Raw genomic sequence first — 23,925 nt, forward strand, 5'->3', positions numbered from 1 at the left:
ATGACAACAGTACTCAGCTAGTTAGGAACCTCGCTCATTAACCAGTTTTGTGCACACTGTTACATAAATTTAGACAACCTAACAAGGAAATCTCACGACTAATGTGGAATTCCACATGGCAACGTGTTCCATGGTAATCAAGCCTCTTGTAACGTAACACAATGCAACACAACACAATGTAGCGTAACACAACATAATGCAATGCAACATAATGTAACACAACGCAACGTAATGCAATGTAACATAGCACAATGTAACAAAACACAATGAAACATAAAGTAGTGTAATGTAAGTAATGTAACACTGTGGCGTAACACAGTGTAATGTAACAGTGTGACGTAACACAGTGTAATGTACCAGTGTAACGTAACACAGTGTAATGTAACAGTGTAACCAACACATTGTAATGTAACAGTGTAACGTAACACAGTGTTATGTAACAGTGTAATGTAATACAGTGTAATGTAACACTGTGACGTAACACAGTGTAATGTAACAGTGTAACGTAACACAGTGCAATGTAACAGTGTAACGTAACACAGTGCAATGTAACAGTGTAACGTAACACACTGTAATGTAACAGTGTAACGTAACAGTGTAATGTAACAGTGTAACGTAACACACTGTAATATAACAGTGTAACGTAACAGTGTAATGTAACAGTGTAACGTAACACATTGTAATATAACAGTGTAACGTAACAGTGTAATGTAACAGTGTAACGTAACACATTGTAATATAACAGTGTAACGTAACAGTGTAATGTAACAGTGTAACGTAACACATTGTAATATAACAGTGTAACGTAACACAGTGTAATGTAACAGTGTAACGTAACACAGTGTAACAGCATAATGTAACACAGTCTAATGTAACGGCGTAACATAACAGCGTAAAGTCACATAGCGCAACGTAACGGCATAATGTAGCATAACATAACGCAATGTAACATAATGCAACATTTAGCTAACGTTAAGTTCTTTCTGATTACGTTAAAGTACAACCAGGAGAAAAAAATCTGCCAATGAGTGGACACCTGATTGGGCTTAACTAACATAACTCAACACCTTGTTGAAATTTTACATTAAACATTAAAGGTCTTATATGTTTCCTTTTAGTAAGTTTACTTACTAACTTACTAACCACTTGAAGTTTAATTAACATTTAGTCAAATGAAAGAGCCTAGCTAGGATGTAACTTATGGTTCCCTCTGTAATAAGATATAATATTTCTAAAAAATGCTACCAAACTAGGAGGCTTCCTTGTAAATGAGGCAGACCCTGTGTGACTGTGTTAATGTGTTGTGGTGGGAAAAGTAACCCCTCCCATGTCTACACTTAGTCATGCAGACAACCATACAACACACACTCACACACACACACAAACACACACACACACACACAGCTCATGCCCAGACTTCACCGTTTACGTACCGGTTGGCCCTCAGGTCCTCTGTGACCTTTGGCCCCTTTGGGTCCTGGGCTTCCTGGCAGGTTGTTCTGTGGAGAGAGAGAGAGAGAGAGAGAGAGAGAGAGAGAGACAGGGAGATAATGAGAGAGGTCCACGCCCCTTATTGGGTGTTTTTTTTTTTTTTTTCAAATTACAGGACATTCTGTAAACATAAAGCTTCAATCTTTATGTGCAGGAGGGTCAAACATACATGCAAAAAAACTTAAGACAAGACGACAACTTCAGGACCGGTAGGTGTGCAAAACAAATTGACGTCCGCAGGCAACGGCCCAGCTATGCAGCGCAGGAATGAGCCGATCTGTCTCTTCAGGATCACTCTGCCTCCTGGACATATCACACCGAGGGATCAACTTATCTCCAGTCTCAAACGACGTGGTATGATTACAGATTACTGCCTGAAATACTTTGAGTGCCATTAAGTCTGCCCTTTCATCAGCAAGAAATGGTAATTGACTGGGGTTGGTCCATTTCTTTCTCTCTGGGATCGGTCGGGTATCGAAAAACGAAATGTTTTCAGAAGGTATGAAACATGTTGGGTTTTCACAGCCAGAGACTCAAATTTACTCATGTTTATGGACATTTATCCTGATGACACCAAAGGAATGTGACCTGACAGCTTCCAAAAATAATTAATGAATAATGGCACTGTAACTACTGCTACTTCTAACAATAATACACTATTTTACAAAATTTAATCATTCCACTTTCACAGCCCAAAAGTGAAAGTTTACACAGGATGAAATAAAGAAGAGCTCCATCCTGCTGCGTACTGTGAGCTCTTCTGGACAACATATGTGGGAAAAAATGAAAATTATCTACCACAAGTCTTATTGTTGAAACATAAGAGGAAGATTGTGAACTCCTGGCAAAAACTACAGCCTCCAACCACAAAATATTGGAAGGATGCGGTTAAAGATGTTTACCTTATGCTGAAAATATAACAGCGAGACTCCAGCTGCATGTGTGCTTATTTTTAATAAGGTGGACTTAAATTCATATTCCAGAGCTCTGTGCACTGTTTACAATTATTTAACTGGACAAAGTTGTAACTGCGCTCTATCTTTTCATCTTTGGGATAAACTGTGGGAAGCATGTTGTCGTATCCTGTCATGACATGAGACGAAATGACAGGATGTTCAAGATGTTCAATGAAAAAAGGCTAAAGAAATCAATCCACTTGAGGAAAGATTGAAAAGTAGCATTTCAGAGGTTGTACTTAATGATCAAAAATAGAATCAGAGAATGAAATATTTTTTCCAACAATACTCAAGCCTTATCGCAAGAGATAAGTCAGTTACCATGGGAAAAAGCCACAAAATCCATCTCAAATCTTAATTAAGGCCAGCTCTGCTCCACGGTCCAGCTGCAGCGGACGAGCAGCCAAAAGGCCTGCAGCAGCTGCACTCTGACCTGCAGCTGATCACTGACAGATTACAGTCCAGATTGAAGAAGTGTGGAGAATAAAAAGCTTAATGGGTGTAAATCTATCTGGGAAAATTATCTGCTCTTTACGCTCAGTGTTTCCCACAGATACAGTTACACACTTTCGGGCATTTTGGGTTTGGAAATAGCTGATGGCTGCTGTGGAGAATGGCGAATTAAGGCAGCACTGCACGCTGAGCGGACACCGTGCTTAATGAGGTTAGACTCCAGGAAATATTTTCTGAATTGTTTGCAAGGCTGCTGATTACAGTGAGGGGAAGAGTCTGATTTACAAGAACCCAGGACTTTTTTTCCAATGCAAAAACATTTACCGAACATTTTAAATAGTTGAAGTTAAATAGTTAATTTTTTTTTGGACTTTTGGAAACAGAGCAACAGCTTTTCTCAATAAAAACCCTGTTCTGATAAGATTCAGACATGGCTGCAACCTTTCAAAATACGATTCCCTTTGGTACAAATACTTCAGTCTGAAGGATCCTCGGATCGTAAAGACAGACGTAAACATATGCTGCACTTCCTCTCTGCTCCAAAATAATATTCTGCTTGATCGTCATCTTAATACCGATTTGCGTCACAGTATGACAGAGAGAGAGGAACGGGAAGACAGGCGCTCCCCGCAAAATCACAAATCATCCCGAGAAATTATTTCTGCTCTTGGATCTGAGTTAAAGGCCTGCTTCAGATCATCTGGACTGATCTGCTGCTATACTGCCACCTATCTACAGCGGAGAGAGAGAGAGAGAGAGAGAGAGAGAGAGAGAGAGAGAGAGAGAGAGAGAGAGAGAGAGAGAGAGAGAGCTGCATTAAGAGAGGCAGGGCTAACCACCTGGTTTTTAAGACACACACATGCATAGCTGCTCTGAACACACACACACACACACACACACACACACACATACACAGTCTAGACACACAAACACTCGCATACACACACACGCACACACACAAAAACACACACGGATCAGATCACTGCACAGTCCCAACTTCAAACAATCTCTGACGTATAAAACATGTCCTGTAGCATCCACACACCCGCCCACCCACACACACACACACACACACACACACAATGTCCTGACACTAATTCTGTGGTGTCACTTTTGGCGACACACCACCAGATGTGAATATTTGTCGTTGTCTGGTGAAAACGTGTGTATTATCCTCGTTAAAGAGTTAAAGAGGCCTGAGTGTGTCTGCGCCTTTACACTGTCTGACACTCAGTCGCCCCCCCCTCCCCCCCACCCCCCTCGTCTCCCCTGTCCCGTCCCCTCTGGCCAAGAATAGCGCAGGCAGCTACGGACATGCCCGTACGGTGTTCAAACAAATGTTTTAACAGTTTAACTTACAGATCTCGTTGTTCAAAAACAGAAATCAGGCCAGAGGTGTTGAGCATGCCAGTTTGATTTATACCGATCCCGAGTTAAATTGATATTTATTTCACTACATTGTTCCATCCACAGAGAAAACTAATGGAAACAAAGCAAGTGATTGTTAACAGAAAAACACACTGTAGCGCGCTGGAGAGACGAATGAGCCTGGACACAGATTTGTGGAATTTGATGGATTCATTTTCTCGGGAGCGACGCATAAAATATGGCATCTTATTATCTATTTTTACAAAGAATGTGACATCAGTGATTAGGGACTGACCAAGGGAGCAGCGGCGGTGGAAAAGAGCACAGAAATATTTTGATCGAGCAGAAACGCCGCTGCCAAACTAAAAATATATGAGCAGCTCGTTAAAACAGCACATAACAGCCAAGTTGGTCTGGAACCAGTGAGATTTTGTGCACATTCCAAAAGCGTTCCTCCTAAAGTGAGCTGATTACGGTTTATGTTTTGGCCCAAAAAAAAAAAAAAAAATATATATATATATATATATATATATATATATATATAAACATTGGGTCATTATAATCCTGCGGCTCAGGGCTTTGTTTGTTTACAGGTTATATAAAACTATCCACGGCATGTTTCTAGGCAACATGTGATGTCTAGCAACTGATCTGTGAGGAATCCAAGTTTTATAATGAAATTATGCAAGCAATGTTTTTTTTAACTCTCTTTCCAGTTACTTTTATTACAAGGACAACGAGCTAGGTGTTCAGTTTTGTCCGTACATGCATTTTTCATTTGATTTGATTTATCCGCGCCAGCAGGTTATCGTCTCTTTGAACTCAAACGGCTGGAAATACAAAGACAGTGCAGAAACGGGCGGGGCGCATGAGGTGAGGAGCATCAGTTAATGTGAGATGAGACTTATTTCTGTGTGCTGCTGTCGCTCCTCAGTGACTGACAAATAAATGGAACAAGAAAACAGGAGTAAATAGTTAAAAAAAAAAAAAAAAACTATGGACTTTAAAGGAGCCCTAAGTGAAGGTTTGTCTTTACATTTCCTTTGAGTCTCAGTGCTGCCCTCGCCAATCCTGACGGGCCCCACATGCTCATCTGATGGTGAAACTCGTTCCTCGTCATCTTTAATCATCATGAGCTCCTCTTCCTCTACGGTTTGAGCCGGTGACACCAGAACGTCCAGAACAAACCTTTTCCCAAATACAGAATTCCCGATCCAAAATGCATTTTCTCTCTAAGGAGAATACCTGGGGTTTAGTCTGTGCTCTAAGATAAAGCGAGTTAAAAGTTGGATGTTGAACCGCTGAATGCTGCCGCCGCCTACCAAACTAAATAATTATTTTGCGAAACAAACGGCTTTGTCCGATGAATTTCACAACTAGAATCGTTCTAACTTGCTGGCTAGCTCGCTCCCGCGTCTGTCTCTTTGGCTGATCTGTTATCTTTGTTCAAGCGTGGCGGCAAACGTGATAAGAGAGGGGAGAATCCCTGCAGCTCCGGCGGCTGACCAGCTAGCTGTTTGTTTCGATGTTGGACGCAAAAAAAGTGTGAAAAAAAGTGTCTCTTTTTTTTAATAAACAAACACATGGCAAAATGTCAAATTATCCTGAAGGGAATAACAAATACTCCACTCATTTCTCCCACAGTGATTGTTTGACCCTGAGGTCTGGAAAATGCCAACAAATGACAACATGACTCATGAGGATTACGGCCTATGCTCAGTCCAAACCCATTACCAGTAATTTAAGGAAATATTATTTTTATAAGTATGAACTGCTTGTTTGATCTAATAACTGCTGAGTGATCTTTTGTAAATCTATTCAAATGTCACCGGCTCGTGTGTGTCGTGCAGTCGCTCTCTCTTTGTCCTGGGCAACATGAAGCCTTGATGAACTGAACCGATCCGACACTTTGATCAAAAGCTTACAGAGTGTGATGCTTTTCAAAGACAGGGGTCAGAGGTCACTGATGCTTGCATGGCAGGAAAGTGCAAACATGTGCAAAAGTGTTTATGTCATGAAACATGAACCTGAGAAACGTAGTAACGTCAGTGTAAACACGGCCGAGGTGAATCAGGGGTTAAAACTGTAAAGACTCGCCCGCCGCGGATGAATGAGGGAAAATGCACGCCTGCAACCAAACGTGTGCATATGAGAGCTTGTCGCACACACACACACTCACACACACACACACACACACACACACTCACACACACACATCAAAATGCACAAACACATGCACAGAAAATACAGTTCATAGTCTTTGCTCATTTCCTGGTATCCTTGACAACGGCATATACACAGCTGCATCAGCTCAAAGCCCTCTTCCCCACAGACACGCGCGCGCACTAACACACACACACACACACACACACACACACACACACACACACACACAATGCCTTCAGTTATACTTGACAAAGCGTTTCCATCTGGGAAATGGAGAAACCAAGAGAGAGACGGAGAGAGAGATGGATAGACAGGCAGAGCGAAAAACAAAGTAGTGAAGTATTTCAAATGTTCAAACACTAAAGAAAAAAAGCGTATTACAAAAGAATAAAAAAAGACAAAACAAAGACAATAAACAAAAAAACAAAAACCAGATATGGAGATGGGTCTATAAAAACCAGAGGCAGTGAGATGTGACTCACATCCTGTCAGCGCTCAGCCAGGAGCGGATTAAAGGAAGATAAAACGAGATAAAGACAGAAGAGCGAATCCTAAATGGAGCCAGAGGCAGACTCACATCAGCGCCCGGCTCTCCGGGCTCTCCGTCGTCTCCTTTGGGTCCGGGTGTTCCCCTGCCACCCTGCGGGTCGGAGAGCAAAGGTCAGAGGTCACCACAGTCCACAAGCATGACAATCGATCATACAGTTAAGACAAGAACGCTCAAATACTGAGCTGGAGGAGGCAGCGTGAAGTTCAAGGCTACCGATATTTACATATGCAAAAAAAAAAAAGAGAAAACTCAACAAAACCTGAAAAAAGGCAAAAAAAAAAACCCAAAAAAACTGAAAAAGTATTCAGTCTTTTTAAAGGAATTTTATTCTTTGGTGGTTTGTTAGTGAAATTATTTTTCTTTATTTATTGACACAATTGATAAGGTCTCTTGTTTATGTTTGTTTTTGTTTTTTTTTTTTGTATTATTTGCACATAATGTCATTTTTTTTAATTTTTTGTATAAATTGCATAAAAAAATCCTTGTGTAGTAATGATCACTTCTAAAATTCATATCTAATGAAGCAGACAGCATCATATCCATCATAATAAACATGGGTGACACGCTGGTATTTTTTTTTTTTTCATAAAAGGCTAAAACGTGGTCTAACATGATGGGAGATCAATACATCAATTTAACTCTGGCTGGAGGTGAAAAGGTCAAAGGTCACAAACGTACCAGCTCACCGGCGTCTCCACGTGGCCCGGGGTAACCCTGAAGAAGACACAAATGTTCATGACACACGCTCGAAAACACACCCCGACTCCAACCTATACACAGAGCTGAGCAACACGCAGCAAGAGCACACACCTGGAAACCATGGCAACCAGCTGTTCCATTTCCTGGGGCGCCATCTTCTCCCTGAGACGGAGGGTTGGACATCGATTACTGACGCATGCTAACGGACTCATGGGGACACACACGGACACACACACACACATGCGGGCGTGCACACATCCACACACACATCTCATGGTATAAGATGGATGGTGGCACTCTCTCTCTCTCTCTCTCTCTCTCTCTCTCTGTCTCTCTCTCTCTCTCTCACCCTCTCTCCCATCTGGCCTCTGTCTCCCGGAGCTCCTTTGATGCCTCTCGGTCCTTTGGGTCCCTTGGAGACAAAAAGAACGATACGATTGAAAACATGTGAGATGTTACATGACATCTGTTTGTTGAAAAAGGGTTAGGATTATGTCAAGATGCTCTCTCCCTGCGTCTGTGTGTGTCTCTCTGTGTGTGTGTGAGTGTGTGAATAGACAGCAATAGCAAGCTTATTGTTACCTCCAGTGACAACAGACTTATTGTTACAGATGAAAACATGCCATGGTGTCCTGTGACAGCTCCTTAAACCAGCAGCTGCTCAGCCTGACTGTGTGATAATGGCTGTCCAGGGATTGTGAACATCTTAAAGTAATGACTTTTAATAGCAGTAATATAGAAGATTAATGATAATGATAAATTAAACTGCACATTTTTATGCATTTTGGAGGTAAGACAGTGAATAAATGATGCCAACTGGGCATCATTTATCCACATTTTTTAGGATACTGATTATGATTACAGTTATGTATGTTTACTAATAAATAATCTTAGTGTGTTTGTGTGTGTGTGTGTGTGTGTGTGTGCTGCTGGGTTCACCTCAGGTCCAGGTGGTCCTTCATCTCCTCTGTAGCCAGGAGAGCCGGCCCTGCCAGCCTCGCCCTGGAAAAAAACACAACCGTTAACGTCTCTAATGAGACGCCGTTAAAATTGTTCACACGCAGCAAAATAAAACTTGTTATGGAGCGAACACAGAGGCGCTGACCCGACATCACACCCGCTGAGCTAACCTTATCCTACAGTGAAGGTACACCTCGTACAAAATGATGGGAATCAGCTGAACACTTCACCTCATCTCACACTGAGCAACATATGGAAGCCCATTTCTGCCAGCGGAAGAAAAAAAAGGGATAAAAAAACCTCACAAGTATGAAAAAAAAAAAGTTATGATATTAAAAAGTCAAAATAATGACAAAAAGTCATAATTATAAGATTAAAAAGTCGAAATTCACTTCAATTTTTCACTTTATGATCTCATAATTAGTACTTTTTATTTCATAATTTTACTTATTTATCCCTTATTTTATTCTTCTACTGGTGCAAGTGGGCTTCCATAAAAATGGATCAGAAGCAAGTGGATCTCAAAAATCCCGAGGTTTAATTTTTACACTAATACATTTAGGCCACTAAGTCAAATTAGAGGAATCTAGTCAAGCTAGCTAGCCAGAAGCTAACTAGCTTAGCATGCTAACCTCCCTGCTAACCAGCAGTCACTGCAGTTTGTTCCTGAGGCTGTTAGCTAACGTGCTAACTCAGACAGAATCTGTTTTTTTTTTTTTAACACTAATATGTACATACAATGACATAAATAAAATATTAATATCGTTACATTACAGATATATTATTTTATGTTATTATAAGTGTATTTTGGTATTCATTTTCTAGATTTATCTGAAGCCCTCATTTAGCTTAGCTATAAGCTAAAATAAGTGACGCAGGGTTAAGCAGCAAAAAGCGCTGTTACTTTGCTTAAATTTGACAGTAAGTAGCAGTAACATTACCAGTGTTCAAATTTACTTAGGTAAAACTAAAAAGGGTGATAATTTAATATTTTTTCAGAGTAAGTCACTGAATTACTTCTAAGAAAAGAGAACTGTTACACGAGATCCTTTCCATGTAATTATCAAAGATGAGAGCAAAAAGTTCAGACTTGATTCTTTAAATTGGAAAACTTTGAAATCACACAATAAAGTTGACAAATAAAGTCAAACTGAACCTTTTCCTTGCTGGCAGATTATTCACAGTACATTAATCCAGTTTATGATGCTTACGGATAAACTACAACATTTGTTCTGTAATAAATGTAATTAAAAATATAGCTGAGTGCAACACTTTAGCAAACACATGTATCAATTACAGAGTAATAATTAGTATAATTGATAGTTTGGATTGCAGTCACACTGGTAGACATCCCAGTGGCCAGTTCAAAATGACCGCCATGGGAATAAAATGAACGCAGAAATTTCCTGTAAAATATCGCCAGCTCTGCCATCGCTGCACCAAATAACTCCCTAACTATTATAAGACTATTTCTCGAGCCTTTCACACAGTTTCTATTGGGTTCAAAATCATACTTTTAACACTAATTAGTACTACAAGACCTCAGTAAAAAATACTACTAATTAGTCAGAAAAAATAAGAATTAGTAATATGTGATAATGCTGTACTATGACATAATGTTGCATACAGAACATATACCCAGTGACTGCGTGTGAGCTTGTAATTATGTCTTTTTTCCTCGGTTTAGTACATGTCGTTTCTTCCATGTTTTCTGTACTGTTCATTTGCCCACTGTTCATTCAGCTCGCGGCAGCTCCAAGCACAAAAGGGCCTTTGAGAGGTCTGACATCACGGAGGTTACCACAACTAACGCATGCAACATATTATTATTATTATTACGCTGCCTCACGCCTTATTAAGAAAACCGTACTGAGGCTTTGGCTGGGGCAGAGCGGGAGAAGAACTGAGTCAGAGGGGAAAGAGTGAGTGTTGATGTTCCCACAGAGGGAGAGAGAGAGAGAGAGAAAGAGAGAGAGAGAGAGTGAGAGAGAGAGAGAGAGAGAGAGAGGGAGACTCCAACATGGAGGAACGGGCCGGGCGTTTTGAGGTTCTGCCCAGTTTTGCCTCTGTTTCGGCTGCTGCCCAGCTTACTCACTGCAACACTGCAACAGACACTTATAAAATACAAATTCAAATGCACACACACACACATGCATGCTCACATTCACCATTTACACCTACATGCACACACACACACACACACACACACACAAAGAGGAATGCGCACACTCAAGCACAAACGGACGCTTTCTGGAAAAAAAAAAGAAAGAAAAAAAACAGAAGATGGAGGATGCTGCCAGAAAGAAAACTGGGTGGTTTGTACTTTGGGGTTTGTGCCGCCTCTTCAAACACAACAAGCCAACCAACAGTAGTACCTCATGTAGCTCCTGTGTATGAATGTATGAATGTGTGTGTGTGTGTGTCTCTTACTGGCTCTCCGTTGGGCCCGGCTGAACCCTCCCTCCCCTGCTCTCCACGGGGTCCTGGCTCCCCCTGGCAAGGAAAAATGACAAATGAATAAACGCAAAACAGACCTGAAAGTCTTGAGGACAATGACAATAGACAAGCGAGGTGCACCGAGCCAAGTTTTGAACAAAGTTAGATTGAAATGAACCTTTTTGTTCAATTTCACGGGTCCAACTGAAGTGTGCCATCAAAGGCAGAGACAGGAGCAGTGGGAACTTTTGGATTAGCAGTCTGACTAAAGTTAAATGTCCTATATGGATCTATACCGCTCAATCCACCGTCACTGTGATGTAGGGTGACCAGATGTCATGAAAAATTCCCGAATTCCAAGCAGCTGTCCCGAATTGTGTCCCACTTGTCCTGGAAATGACACTAAACCAGAGTTTTTACTACTTATAGGCCTAATAAACCCTTAAACACTGATTTGCCGTGAAATATTATGCTGGTGTTGCCCACAGATGGACGCTGTTATGTCTGTAGCCTCCATGAATTGTAGTTTTTTTCTCAGCCGTGTCCAACACTGCCGCACACTGATGAACAACAGGGACACAAAGTTATGACGTAGAGTTTAAACATTTGTGGAGGGAAATTATACCATCTAGCCAAATAAAATAAAAAAAAAATAAAAAAAAAATGTTCCTGCAGGTACTGGGAGGAGTAGGGAGGGAAACACCCGTGCATCGCTGCTGCCTTACGGGATCCAAACAAAGCATTTTGCGACGCCTGCATGACACAATTTGGGATTTCGCACCGAGTGGAGGCAGGCGTCAAACTACAAGCGACACACAGCCGATGGTGTGATTGTGCAAACATGTTCTTTTCCTCATGACAGGCAGTTGACTTCATGCTCATGGACGAAATAATCAAGTTTAGTGCTGAGTTTTGACTTTCTTGTGTTTTACAGTGACTGTTACTGTTCATCGACACTGCATGTAAGGTGATGGAGGCCACGCCCACATCGGACACGTGACCACGCCCATTCTCATCTGGTCACCCTACCGTGCCGAAGTCGAGCTTTCAAAATAGCCAAGCCGGTCTGGTTGCTTTGTTTTGATTTGCCTATTTTGGAAGCACTAATCTGCAGTTCTGGTGTTCATTAGAGCCCGACCGATACAAGCGGATGGTTGATACTGGTCTATTAGAGAAATATCAGTGTATATGTTGTCTGATACGTGCTCTATTTTTTCAGAAGATACTGCAGAAGAAGATGGTTTGGGTAATTTAGAAATGAATATTTGATCCTTTTTCTTAATTCAAGTTTTTCTATTTGTGTGGGTTTTTTTTTGTTCATAGTGTTTATAATTATTGAATTCCCAGTAAGTTTATTTGGCATCAGTGCACTGATGTGACAATAATGAAAATAAAGTTTCTTCATAGACTGAAATACCCTGTCTACATTATATATCTGTGTCACAAATATTTGCTTTGGGGGATCATAGCAAAAAAAAAAAAAATGGGTTTAGGCATATATGAAGTGATATATCGATACCGGATTTTTTTTTACTCTCTAATATCGGTGTTGACATCGACCCCAAAAACTCAGTATTGCAATAATGTTATCATCATGAATTAACCACATCCAATCTGCTTTTACATTTGATGCTCTGGAAAGACGTATATGCTGCATCTCACTCCCCTTTGCCCAACTCTTAGAAAACACTGCTACTGCTTTCTCGTTCGCTTTTAGCCTATGCGTTACTATCTGTCAAACAATATAAATACTAACTTAAAAAAAGTTGTTGCTGTTAATAGCGGAGCATTATGACTTGCTATAGCCTAATCTGGAAATATATTTGTCTTGTTTCACATGGCTGTTGCTTGGCCTGACACTACTTATAGCTGCTTTAACCATTTCTAACCTTACAGTATGTGTTCACCTAACTTGTGTTGTGTCTTAAAAAATATCATCTAAATATCATAGGTGAAATACTTATAACTCCTGTACTATTGACTCTGTATGCAGATGCTGACAGGAAGAGCCACTAGATGGTGCTAAAGTGCCATAAAATTATATAATTTACCTTTAAGAGCTTTTTTTCCCCTGGGATAATTCAGTTCATTTCAAGTTTGTAAACCACGATTTGTGTCAGGGATTTGATTCAATACTTAGTACTAAGTGAGACTAAGTAAAAGTAAGACTTTTTCCTCTGAAATATAGGAAAGTATTTATGATTAAAAAAAAAAACATTTGCAACTGACAAAAGCATTAGGTCTTTCTTTTTTTTTTTTTTCAAGAATCATGAATGAATCGATTCAAAGAGTTTCATATTGATTCAGATTGAAGTCACTCAACTGGTTCTGTTTGAACTGGCTAAATTTATAATCAATGCATCAGTTTAGTGCATGAATTATTACACTCCTAGTCAATAAAGTTGCAGTTTGCAAAGTTTAAGAGTCCAAATTTCCCACTGCTGCCAAACAACGAGGCATTTGAAAACAAACCTTTATCAAATCTTTATCAAACCTTCATCAAAAGACGTAACTACGCTCTTCCTCCCCCTAATTCTCATCATCACTTACTGGATCTCCTCTTGGACCCCGGTTGCCACGGGAACCTTGCTCGCCCTTTTCTCCAGCAAGCCCCTGTTGGGGAGTAGAGAGATGTTAGCACACACTTTAGCAACACACACATTCACACAATGTCTGTAGAAATCCTATTTACTCTTTCTCCACGAGTTCCATCCGGTCCAGGTGCGCCCTGAAACACACAAACACACACACACACACACACGCGATATTAGATACGACATTGTGGAGTTCTCTGGTATATTTATCACAATACTGGGGTAGAATTACTTACATCATCACCGCGCTCTCCTTTGTCCCCATTGGCTCCACGAGGGCCCCGGTCACCCTGTCAGAGCACACAGCATCACACATACATCACACAGAGAAACAAAGGCTGATGTAATTATCTGGGTCGTAAGTCTACTAACTTTTTTTAGGCTGTAAATGAATATTTCTTCCACTTGGTTTGCAGTCCAAAACCCCGATGGCAGATATGAAAAGGGTTTGCAAGGAATGGCAAAACTTAACTCTGTGCTACACAGAGTGTTGCAAGCTATATGGCCAAGCATGTGTAATATATTTCCTGTTGTCACATGAAACCCTCATTACTCTGACTGTGATGATTTTTATGTTTTTGTCTCAAAACCCACCGGGTGATATGAAAATGCACTGTCATTGAGCTAAAAACAAGGCTGTTTTTTCTTGCTTCCTGAGAAGTTGACATTTTGGAGACACAAGGTTTCCATCTGACAGCGGTGGTCCATAAATTTCCCACACATCTCAGTTTTGTCTTGTTTCTCTTCAACATACCGCAGGGCCCAGTGGGCCGAAGTTTCCGGGCCTTCCTGGTTCGCCGTCTCTTCCAGAATCTCCCTGGAACGAGCACACAAAGTCTCACAAAGAGGAAAAAGGCTTTGACAGTCTTTGACAGCACAGAAAGTATTTTTAAATCTTACTTTAGCTCCTTTTTGTCCATAAGGACCGGGGTCTCCCTTTGGACCGGGATCTCCTTGCAGACCCTGGAAGCAGAAAACACATGCAGTTTCACTACATGATGACAAGCAGACGAAGCCACAACGCAGGCTCTTCCAGGCCCGCTGTGCTTGTGTGTGTATTTGCCTGACTGTATGTGTCTGTTTACAGTATGACTGTATGGTTTCATTTAAACAATCTGTCTGGGGAGAATGTAAACAGAGTGGTGATTAAAGAGCCGAGGGCCTTGGTCCCCCTGCCCTCGAGACTCCAGACGCAAGACTACATGCGCCAAGACTGACGCTCCAAACATGCGACTTCGGCTAATGGCTAATCTGTAAACAACGTGTGGTTGAGCCACAGACACAACTAGAAATGCTAGACTAGTGTGTGTGTCAGCAGAAATCAAGAGACAGAAGTAGGAATAAAAACAAAGTGTCTGTGTAAGTGTCATTGTTTGGGAGTTTCTGGGACTTTTACAATCCTAAAAAGCAGAAAACATGACGACAGTCTCAGGGAATACGATAACATCTCTTGACGCGCTTCCATCTGGTCGTGATTCAAACAGTCTGCAATGTGAGACGTCAGTGTGAACAAGCCTCGGGTCGCGGCTTCAGTGTAAGAGTGGGATGGTGGGATTAGTCTGAGATTAAAATGGACAACTCACGTCTGACCCAGGGGCACCTTTACAGCCGGGAAGACCAGGGAAACCAGCTTCACCCTAATGAGGAAAACAAAGAAAAATAATTGAGACAATAACCTCAACAGCCTCTCTGCATCCAGTCCAGCTGCCAGACCTGGAGGAGATTGGACGCTGGGATGTGTAACTCACCTTACGTCCATCGATTCCATCAGTTCCCCGATGACCTTTGTCTCCCTGAGAAAAAGGAACAGATCAGAGGAGAGACAGACAAATAGAGAGAGACAGCCAACAGGACAGAGGGAAGTGATGAGAGAGGAAATTAATCATTAGATTTCAGGGCAGCCATGATAGGACAGAATCCACCTGAGGATCCGACAGCAAACCGCTTACCTTGTAGCCTTTGTGTCCTCTTTCACCCTGTAGCAAACAAAGGAGAAATCGATCAGCCACTCACATCGCAAAATACTATTTAAACCACATTAAATACAGTTCCAAAGTTGAAAATATACGTTTTGTATGTGTGCGATCTGTCAGTACCTTGTCGCCTCTGACACCGCGGTCTCCCTGGAAACAGAAACATGAAGAGTTAACATCATTATATGCAATATGGTAATATATAAGACAGTGGGTACACTCTGACCCCCTGTCAGTGATCATCATAAAGCAAACGACCATCAGACATGAATTTAAACCTCCTCAACTCTGCTGCAGCCATGGGTTGATTTGTCATTGCCGTGCAGCCGGGCTGTATCTCAACCCACAGCCCATTCTTTAAATTCAAGTGAGGATCCCAAAATTTCCAAGGATACCAAATATGACCTGCTGAATTATAGGGAAATGTGTCTAAAATGTTGCACAAGCAACTAGGTATTTTGTATTTCATGTAATTTTGCAGCCATAAAACAACAACAACGCCTTAGACTTCAATATTTTGTTCAACATGAGAGTGACGTAGCTTCACTGAAGTGCTGCAACCAATAGATGCAGAATATGGATGTGACTTTGTTGTACAACATGGATAAAGTATTTTTTCTAACATTGAAGGTACCTAAGGGAGAATTTAAGGGAAAATCTACACATTTAAGGTCCTATCCTCATATAATGATAACATCTGTTTGATAATTCTTGCTATGATGCATTACATAAATCCAGATAAAGGTTTATGTCAGTCAAAAAAGAATGGACAAATTTAATTCACTGAATAAAAGGGGGGTAAAGTGGGTTAAGGTTGATTTACCCTCCACTATAAACCCCTGATTACATGCAGTGATGTAAAACCATACACTTTTATGTCAGTATTATATTATTATTATTATTATTATCTATAGCCTTTTTAAGCGTCATTGTTGCCATTTAAATTCAACTGACTGTGTTGACCCTCTTGGTCTCTGGTGAAGAGAGTTATACCTTCATTCCACGGTAACCAACAGGACCAGGATCTCCAATGCTGCCCTGTAACACAAAGAGAGAAGTGAGGATTACATAATCCCAATGGCTTCTATATTAAGCCACTTGAACTGACTCATAATGCAGTCAAGCTGTCACACTGTTTGGGTAAATCTAAAGAGATCTCTTGCATCCATTTGTGTGTGTGTGTGTGAGTGAGTGTGTGTGTGTTTGGCAGGTTGTATGGGAGTTACTTACAATGTCTCCAATATCTCCTTTCTCTCCTGGCATTCCTGGTCTACCTGTCTCTCCCTGTAGAGGTAAAACACACCAAAGGTGAGTTAAGGGTTTGAATGGTGCAGTGCTGTATGCATTCATCCACTTGGTGCTCTCAATCGTCCTTTGAACCATGCATAATCCAAGTGAAACAAACAAACAAACAAACAAACAAAAATGTATTTATGTGATAATCTCCCACCTTTGATCCGCGGTCTCCGTCTGGTCCTTTAGGGCCTCCTGGAGCCTGCAGACAAAACACAATCAGTGATTTCTCAAAAAAACATAAACCCTAAAAAACATTTGAGCTACCATAAAGGATACTTACATTGCAGTCGAAAGAGCAACACTGAAAAAAAAACAAAACAAGAGAAGTATTATGAAAACCTTAAATGAGGTTTCAGGTGTAATATATATGGTCACAGTATTATCATCAGTTAAGAACAGTTAAGAATTACAATGACCACATGTAAATGGTGTTGGGCAATAATGTCAAATGAGCTGGTCTTGTAAAAATTCCAATATAAGGCTCTGCATAATCATATAAATTTATTGTCTTCTGGCCACAAAGCCACACACAAGTTTTTTTCTTGAATAAAATTGCTTAAATTAATACCATCCACTGGCAAACCGCAAGACGAGGTCCTGCATCCAACAATGTCTGGACTATTACTGTTCGCATTTTCCTTTAAATTCAATTGTAGAAGGGAATGATACACAAAAAACTGAAACTGGTTTTCTTTCAAACATTACTCAAGAAGACGTACCACATCCTTTGTCTCGTTTGTCTGAAAAAGAGAAGAGAGAACGCAGGTTAGTTTAATTTCAAAATGTTTAATTCATGCAAAAAATGTGAGCAGAGGAGAGGAGAGGAAACATACGATCATATCGATGATGGTGCGAATGGTTCCGATCTTGGTGGATCTGGATTCGTCTGCGGCGGTGAAGTTTTGTCTGTAGTTATGGTCTGTAGCAATGACGGACAATCTGGTGTCCTGGGGAGACAGAAGACACAAATATTAACATCCAAAAGCCCAAAAGCTTATCTCTAAACACTTATCTCCTGCACACAGATATTATCTTCACTTCCCAGATTACCATGTACACACAGAACACCCCAGTGACTGACTTCATCCTTTCAGACTATTTTCAGGCCAAATTGTTGAGTCAAGTTGAAATTTGGTGACCTATCCCTTTTTTTATCAGAGTCCTGGCAGCGGGCCCTGTGCGCTGCTGTTGTTTCTCAGAAACTGACCAGACAAACACACCATATTGGACGTTTCAAAATATGATTTACAAACCGAGTGTCATCTCTTAATCTGTGTGTACGTGGATACATGCAAACATGCTTTTTGAGAAACTATTGTCTGTACAAGATTCATAAGGAAACACATGTCGAGTAGATACTGCATTTGTGATTTAATTAACAATTTCATTTGGAATGATTTTTTTACATTGTAATTTTAAATTTTGCTGATAAAACCATCAAAATGACGATGGTGTGATTTCTGCGGGACTCTGTGCCAAACCAGCATGTTCTCTTACATTTTACCTTTATTAAAATCCCTCTACACGCAAAAATGTGTTGCCTGACCTTGACTATAGAGACTTGTGTCTGTGCAAAGTTTGTCACTAGAGAGGTGTTTTCACACTCCTCTCCTCTATTTGGTACGTCACAAATCTGACAGCCAATCCCGTCAACTGGCGGGGCGGCCGCTTTGAACATCTTTAGCATGAGCCTCGCCGGCTGTGATGTCGGACTGCTGGTCGTGTTTTGGTTTCAAAAAAATATCAAGACCAACTTGAAATGACTGTCTTATATGTACAACATTAGTGTAACTGAGAGAGTCGCTGATTTTTTTTTTTTCCTGGTTAGATTATTAAGTATGGCACAATGTTCACGCCTGTCAAGGGACGGGACTTCCATGTTTTTTGAACAGAGCTCTGGTTAGGAGCCGGTGTGCCAGCAGGCAAGGGGGCAGGGACTGTTTGCATCTTCACAGATCTGGGCGTTTTTAATGAAGGCAAGGTTCAGAGTTACATTTAAGGCACTACGAGATGTTTTTTCATGCAAAAAACATCTAAATATGTAAGACTGATGAAGAGATGATATTTTTAAGGGTGTATGACTGGAGGGCAGCTTTAAACAACTGCAGCTCCTGTGAGATGGATATTACACTTGGTTGAGTGGGCGTGGTTATACGTCTGTGTGTGTGTGTGTGCGTTATACCTCCTGGTCAGGTGAGATGGCCACAGCAAACACTTTAACCCCGTGTTGCCTAGCTTCGTTGGCAGCCTCCTGCACGCCTCCGCATGGCTCCTTGTACCCAGTGATCGGATGCCCGTCGGTCACCACCACAATGTACTTGTTCTCATGGTAGTGGGAACCCCTGCACACAACAACAGGTATTGTCGATCTTCACTGTAGCTGATCTGCCAGTGTGTGTGTGTGTGTGTGTGTGTGTGTGTGTTAGAGAGTGTTTGTGTGTTAACATTACCCTACGAGCAGCTCGGCGAGGCCTCTCTTGATGGCACAGTCGGTGTGTGTGCCCTTGCCGATGTATCTGATGGTGTCGATGTCGTTCTTCAGTGCCTGGCGTTCAGTGGTGATATCGCTCAGCTGTCGCACGAGGACGACTTCGTCACTGTAGTGCAGCGCTCCCGAGTTCCACGTCAGGTAGCGGTCACATGGGTGGCGCCTGGGCAGATAACATGCCAAACATATGATCATCACAACAATTCTGCTGTCTAAATGATAACAAAATTTAAATTGGACATGAAACATTCTTAGGAATATTATTTGACAGCTTCAATTTTGTCTGACAATACCCCTGACATTACTATTACATTACTATTCCATTCAATAGGACAAACATTTATTTTATTATTTAACATGTGATCTTGCATACATGAGTTATATTGTGATATAAATTGTTACTGAAAAAAGAAATTCTCATGGGTATGCTGACATTGATTTCACCTCTATCACCCATCCCAAGGTGAGCAGCATATTGTTGTACAGATGAGAGGAGTAACCAGGCCCAAAGCAGGCCACGCCCCTCCCAGAGTGTGTGTGTGTGTGTGTGTGTCTCACATGTCTTTAAGTTCATCTATGAAGAGCTTGGTGAAGTCTTTGATCTGGTCGATGTAAAAGTTGGGAGGTTTCTGCCTGAGGGCAACACTCTCTGATGTATCCAGCACGAAGAAAAGGTCAACAGGACACTCTGTTCACAAAGAAGAGTGGAAAAAATGTCTGAAGATGCTTCCTGAGTTTGCCAGCCAATTTATTCATCACCATCTGTCCTCAGTCATCCATCCTGCTACCACACTGCTAAGCAGTGGTACACAAAATCATGAAATCAGTGGGGAAAGGACAATGTACATATCTCACAATATGATTAAATATACAAGACAGTGTTCATGATTCGACACAACCATAATACAATGTAATACACAAAAGCTCCATGACAACAAAGCATAACTGTGCAGAATTATGTTTATATCAGAGTTATAAATCTTTGTAGCAGAGCCACTGGGTTGCTAAAAATGTAAACAATTTAGAAATGCTGCCATTACAAAGTGTAAACAATATATTCTCAAAAGAAAGCCTTTGAAAATGTCACTGGCCACCTATCTCATTTGCGATTACTAAACCAGAGCAAAATGTAGCTGATATCATAATTAATTTTTAGCTTCACAATATGTATTGTCACATTACTGCACTGCAGTCTATTGGACTTTGATAGATCCCAACCATTCAGTGAATCAAAGAACTAGTAAATAAATGCACTGGTGCATGATCCATCTGTCCATACATGCATCCCAGTGGTACCAATGAAGTTTCCAGTACTGAAGCACTGGAGGCCTACAGGCCAACATGATGACCAGCCTGGCAGCCACAGGCATCAGGTTGACTGTCCTCAAGCTCAAAGTCCCATCCATCCTTACACAGGTAAGAGTTAGAGCAGGTGGAGGCCTACAGCTGTGTGTACCCACAACATGGCTGTCTCCCTCCGTCTCTGTAACCCATCACAGCTGCACAGGCAGATGAGCAGGCCTGAGACTCTATCAGCTGCTTTGCTTCTTTTCTAAACTCAACACTTTGGTGTCTGCAGCACTGAGAGGGAAACACTAACACTGTACCTGAAACTTGCCAATCAGCAGATGGCCTAAGCTTTTATATTTGTGACCAACATGACTGGATCGAACCGGGGCCTGGTCACAGCGGACGAGGCTCCTATCATTTAACCTCATATGCTGTCGATACCGCATCTCTGCTGTTGTTTCCGAGGACGCATCAGGCTGGGAGCGGTGTTTCACCAAATGAGACTAAACATCTGCACTATTTCCTGTAGCAACATCAACTCAGCGTGCCAAGTTACATTCACACATACTGAGAGACCAGCAGACCCGATTTAAATTTCCATATGAGCAGGAGCGAATGCATTTCTTTGGAAAGCAGAGTAGATCTTAATCGCAAACTTACCCGCAAACCTGGGTCGTTGGACCTGCGTTTGCGCTCCAGTCAGGACGCACAGCAGCGCAAGGAGAACTCCGAGAGTCTCCATAGTGGAACTGAAACAAAAAAAAAACTACCAAAAATTAAGAACAACTACGACACCCCTACCCCGAAAACACACCGAACCTCTCCGACCCCAAACCCGGTGCCTCTAAACCAATTTGGCGAACTTTTGGTAATCCAGCGCTCCGGCTGCAGTTCGTCCGGGCTTGAAACCAGGAGCGCGCAGAGGAGGACCACTGCACAGCGCGCAGCGGAGGAGGGAGGAGGAGTTCACGCGCTTCTTGGGGCGAGGAGCCGTCCAGAGCGCGCATGGGCCAAGAAAATCAAAATCGTGCGCGCTTCCTTACAAGGGCCCCAGAGGGAGAGCGTCCATGCAAACACAGGAATAAACAATACAAACTGCAAAACAGGGCGCACACGATATGCAGGAAACATTTAATATGCAATTTGTCTCTTTTTTTTTGCGACAAAGACTGTGCTTGGAAAAACGTCTTGACTTTTTTTCATGATTTTATATAACTTGTATGAGCCAGTTCAAGTATGTTCATTTGTGTTTTTCAAACGCTGTTACAGATACAGGCAAAAGATGCAGAAACTCAAGAGCTGCGACACTAAACTCTTGCACACTGGTTTAATTTGATCGGTACGCGGGCTTAATGATGAACAGCTGACAAACATCTTGCACACATTGTGCATTCTCTCTCTCTGTAAATGTCTCCCTCCTTCATTGGAAGCGGGGAGGCTGGAGTTTCAACACATCTGGTACACTTCAGCGTCCAGACCTGACCTGAACATAAAAGCAAAGGCATAGGCTGCGGAGAGGAGGGGGCGTCGGGGGGGTGTAGATGGATGTTCTTGGCGCTGCGTCCTTTTCTTAGGCAGCAGTTTTGTCAAGACTGGGAAGGAGCCACAGTGCCATCTAGTGCCCGCGCGCCTGAGGAGAGTTGGAGAGGGCTTTGGAAAAGAAAGAGAGAGAAAGAGAGAAAGAGGGGAAATGGGGGAGTCAGCTGGGAGGCACTACTGCCACAGAGGTGTAGGCGAGTGTGATGGACTGTTCATTTGGCAGCATGTTGATGGGGGTGGATGTTGCACGGTTGCCATGTACACATATACTTTGCGTGTGTGTGTGTGTGTGTGTGTGTGTGTGTGAGACTGTGAGACTGCGGGGAAGTCTGGCCTGGACTCAGAGTTTCCACTGAGATCACTGTTTTAGGGAGAAAAAGTCACTTGGAGCACATGGGGAGGCAGAGCGAAGGAAAGGGAGTATGAGAGGAAGAAAAGGAGGGAGGAGGAGGAGAAGAGAAAGTGTGTGTGTGTGTGGGGGGGGGGGGTTACTGGTAGAAAAGGCAAGAGTGGGGGACATCTGGTAATGATCTATGTTTATTAGTGAGCTCTCATAGTAAATCTGCTGGGTTTTTGGCAGCTGTGGGGGTGAGCATGCGTTGTAATGCGCGCAGTAATTCAGATTTGAAACAGCATTATGTGGATGAAATGTCTCAATACTAGACTTTCGCCATCAGAGATATTTTACAGCGTGAAAGTCTGCGAGTCCACATATGCCAAACAGTTGTGTCTCTTTTCAGCGCCGAGGACTAATGGGATGCTGTTAAGAGCACATGCTGGTTGTGTTTTTGACTTATTTGAGGTGTTTGATCTCAACATGTAGCTCACTGCTGGCAGGTGGGATTGTAATCACGGAGCGATCTCACTAACATGCCACTGTCTTCCATCCTGGGGCTACAAGGAGAGGGTATCTTATAGGATACTCTGCTCGGCAGGTCAGGATAATGTTCCAGTTAACGTAGACAGACGCACACACACACACACACACACACACACACACACACACACACACATGCATACATACTTCCTAAAGCTGGGAGGTTCTGCATAATGTCTTTGGCACGGCGTGTTGGCAGACAGGATGCAGTGTTGAGTTTCCACAGGATCCTGATGTTCTTTGGAGAAGATTATGAAGCAGCACTTTGGATCAGACAGAAAGAGGGACTACGGCTCACTGCAGCCAATCCCACCAGCCAGAAGACACCGAATCGACCGTGGCCTGTGGCTTTTTTTAAACATCTTGCTACATTTGAACGTTACCACAATCGTCTTTGGGCTTGAATTCTCCATGGCTGGTAATGACTTGAGCTCATTTGTAAATTATGAGTAACTGACTGGGCACAAATGACTATGGAAGAGATGAAAAGAACTGCGGGGTAAGGGAGAAATTCAAGTGAAGACCACGCAGTATTCTTTCCCAGGAAAACACATGAAAGTCAGCACAGATGGGGGAAATTAATGGCAGAGTGCATCTTAAACTATGACTCAGAGTTCATTTGCCTGAAAGGTCCCAATAGTGTTTAAACGCGCAATGGTGCTGGCCCAAGTCTGTTCAGCTGGGCTGCAGGGGACGATGCACGAGAGTCCCCTTTTTTCATGTCCCACACCACTTGTTTTGGTTACTGCTGGGCGCTGGTCAAAACAACAGGAAATTTCGGCTAATCAA

The 23,925-nt window shown here is 42.0% G+C and overlaps 1 protein-coding gene across 1 annotated transcript in view; it reads right to left on the reverse strand.

Annotated features, from left to right (window-relative positions):
- The window catches only part of col6a1 (collagen, type VI, alpha 1), a 28,358-nt gene extending 6,718 nt beyond the window's left edge, over nt 1-21,640 (reverse strand). The window contains exons 1-26 of the mRNA XM_030075047.1: nt 21,381-21,640; nt 19,989-20,118; nt 19,393-19,593; nt 19,125-19,284; nt 17,776-17,889; nt 17,662-17,682; nt 17,223-17,243; nt 17,097-17,141; nt 16,877-16,930; nt 16,640-16,684; nt 15,770-15,796; nt 15,623-15,649; nt 15,422-15,466; nt 15,257-15,310; nt 14,574-14,636; nt 14,428-14,490; nt 13,910-13,963; nt 13,772-13,807; nt 13,630-13,692; nt 11,074-11,136; nt 8,623-8,685; nt 8,033-8,095; nt 7,795-7,845; nt 7,663-7,698; nt 7,012-7,074; nt 1,434-1,499 (exon numbers count right to left, since the gene is read on the reverse strand). Coding sequence (XP_029930907.1) covers nt 1,434-1,499; nt 7,012-7,074; nt 7,663-7,698; nt 7,795-7,845; nt 8,033-8,095; nt 8,623-8,685; nt 11,074-11,136; nt 13,630-13,692; nt 13,772-13,807; nt 13,910-13,963; nt 14,428-14,490; nt 14,574-14,636; nt 15,257-15,310; nt 15,422-15,466; nt 15,623-15,649; nt 15,770-15,796; nt 16,640-16,684; nt 16,877-16,930; nt 17,097-17,141; nt 17,223-17,243; nt 17,662-17,682; nt 17,776-17,889; nt 19,125-19,284; nt 19,393-19,593; nt 19,989-20,118; nt 21,381-21,462 — 1,710 coding nt within the window. The 5' untranslated portion in view covers nt 21,463-21,640. The remainder of the gene's footprint in view (nt 1-1,433; nt 1,500-7,011; nt 7,075-7,662; nt 7,699-7,794; nt 7,846-8,032; nt 8,096-8,622; nt 8,686-11,073; nt 11,137-13,629; nt 13,693-13,771; nt 13,808-13,909; nt 13,964-14,427; nt 14,491-14,573; nt 14,637-15,256; nt 15,311-15,421; nt 15,467-15,622; nt 15,650-15,769; nt 15,797-16,639; nt 16,685-16,876; nt 16,931-17,096; nt 17,142-17,222; nt 17,244-17,661; nt 17,683-17,775; nt 17,890-19,124; nt 19,285-19,392; nt 19,594-19,988; nt 20,119-21,380) is intronic.
- Nucleotides 21,641-23,925: the final 2,285 nt, after the last annotated feature.

The sequence above is a fragment of the Myripristis murdjan genome, chromosome 17 (assembly GCF_902150065.1).
Source record: "Myripristis murdjan chromosome 17, fMyrMur1.1, whole genome shotgun sequence".
NCBI lineage: Eukaryota > Metazoa > Chordata > Actinopteri > Holocentriformes > Holocentridae > Myripristis > Myripristis murdjan.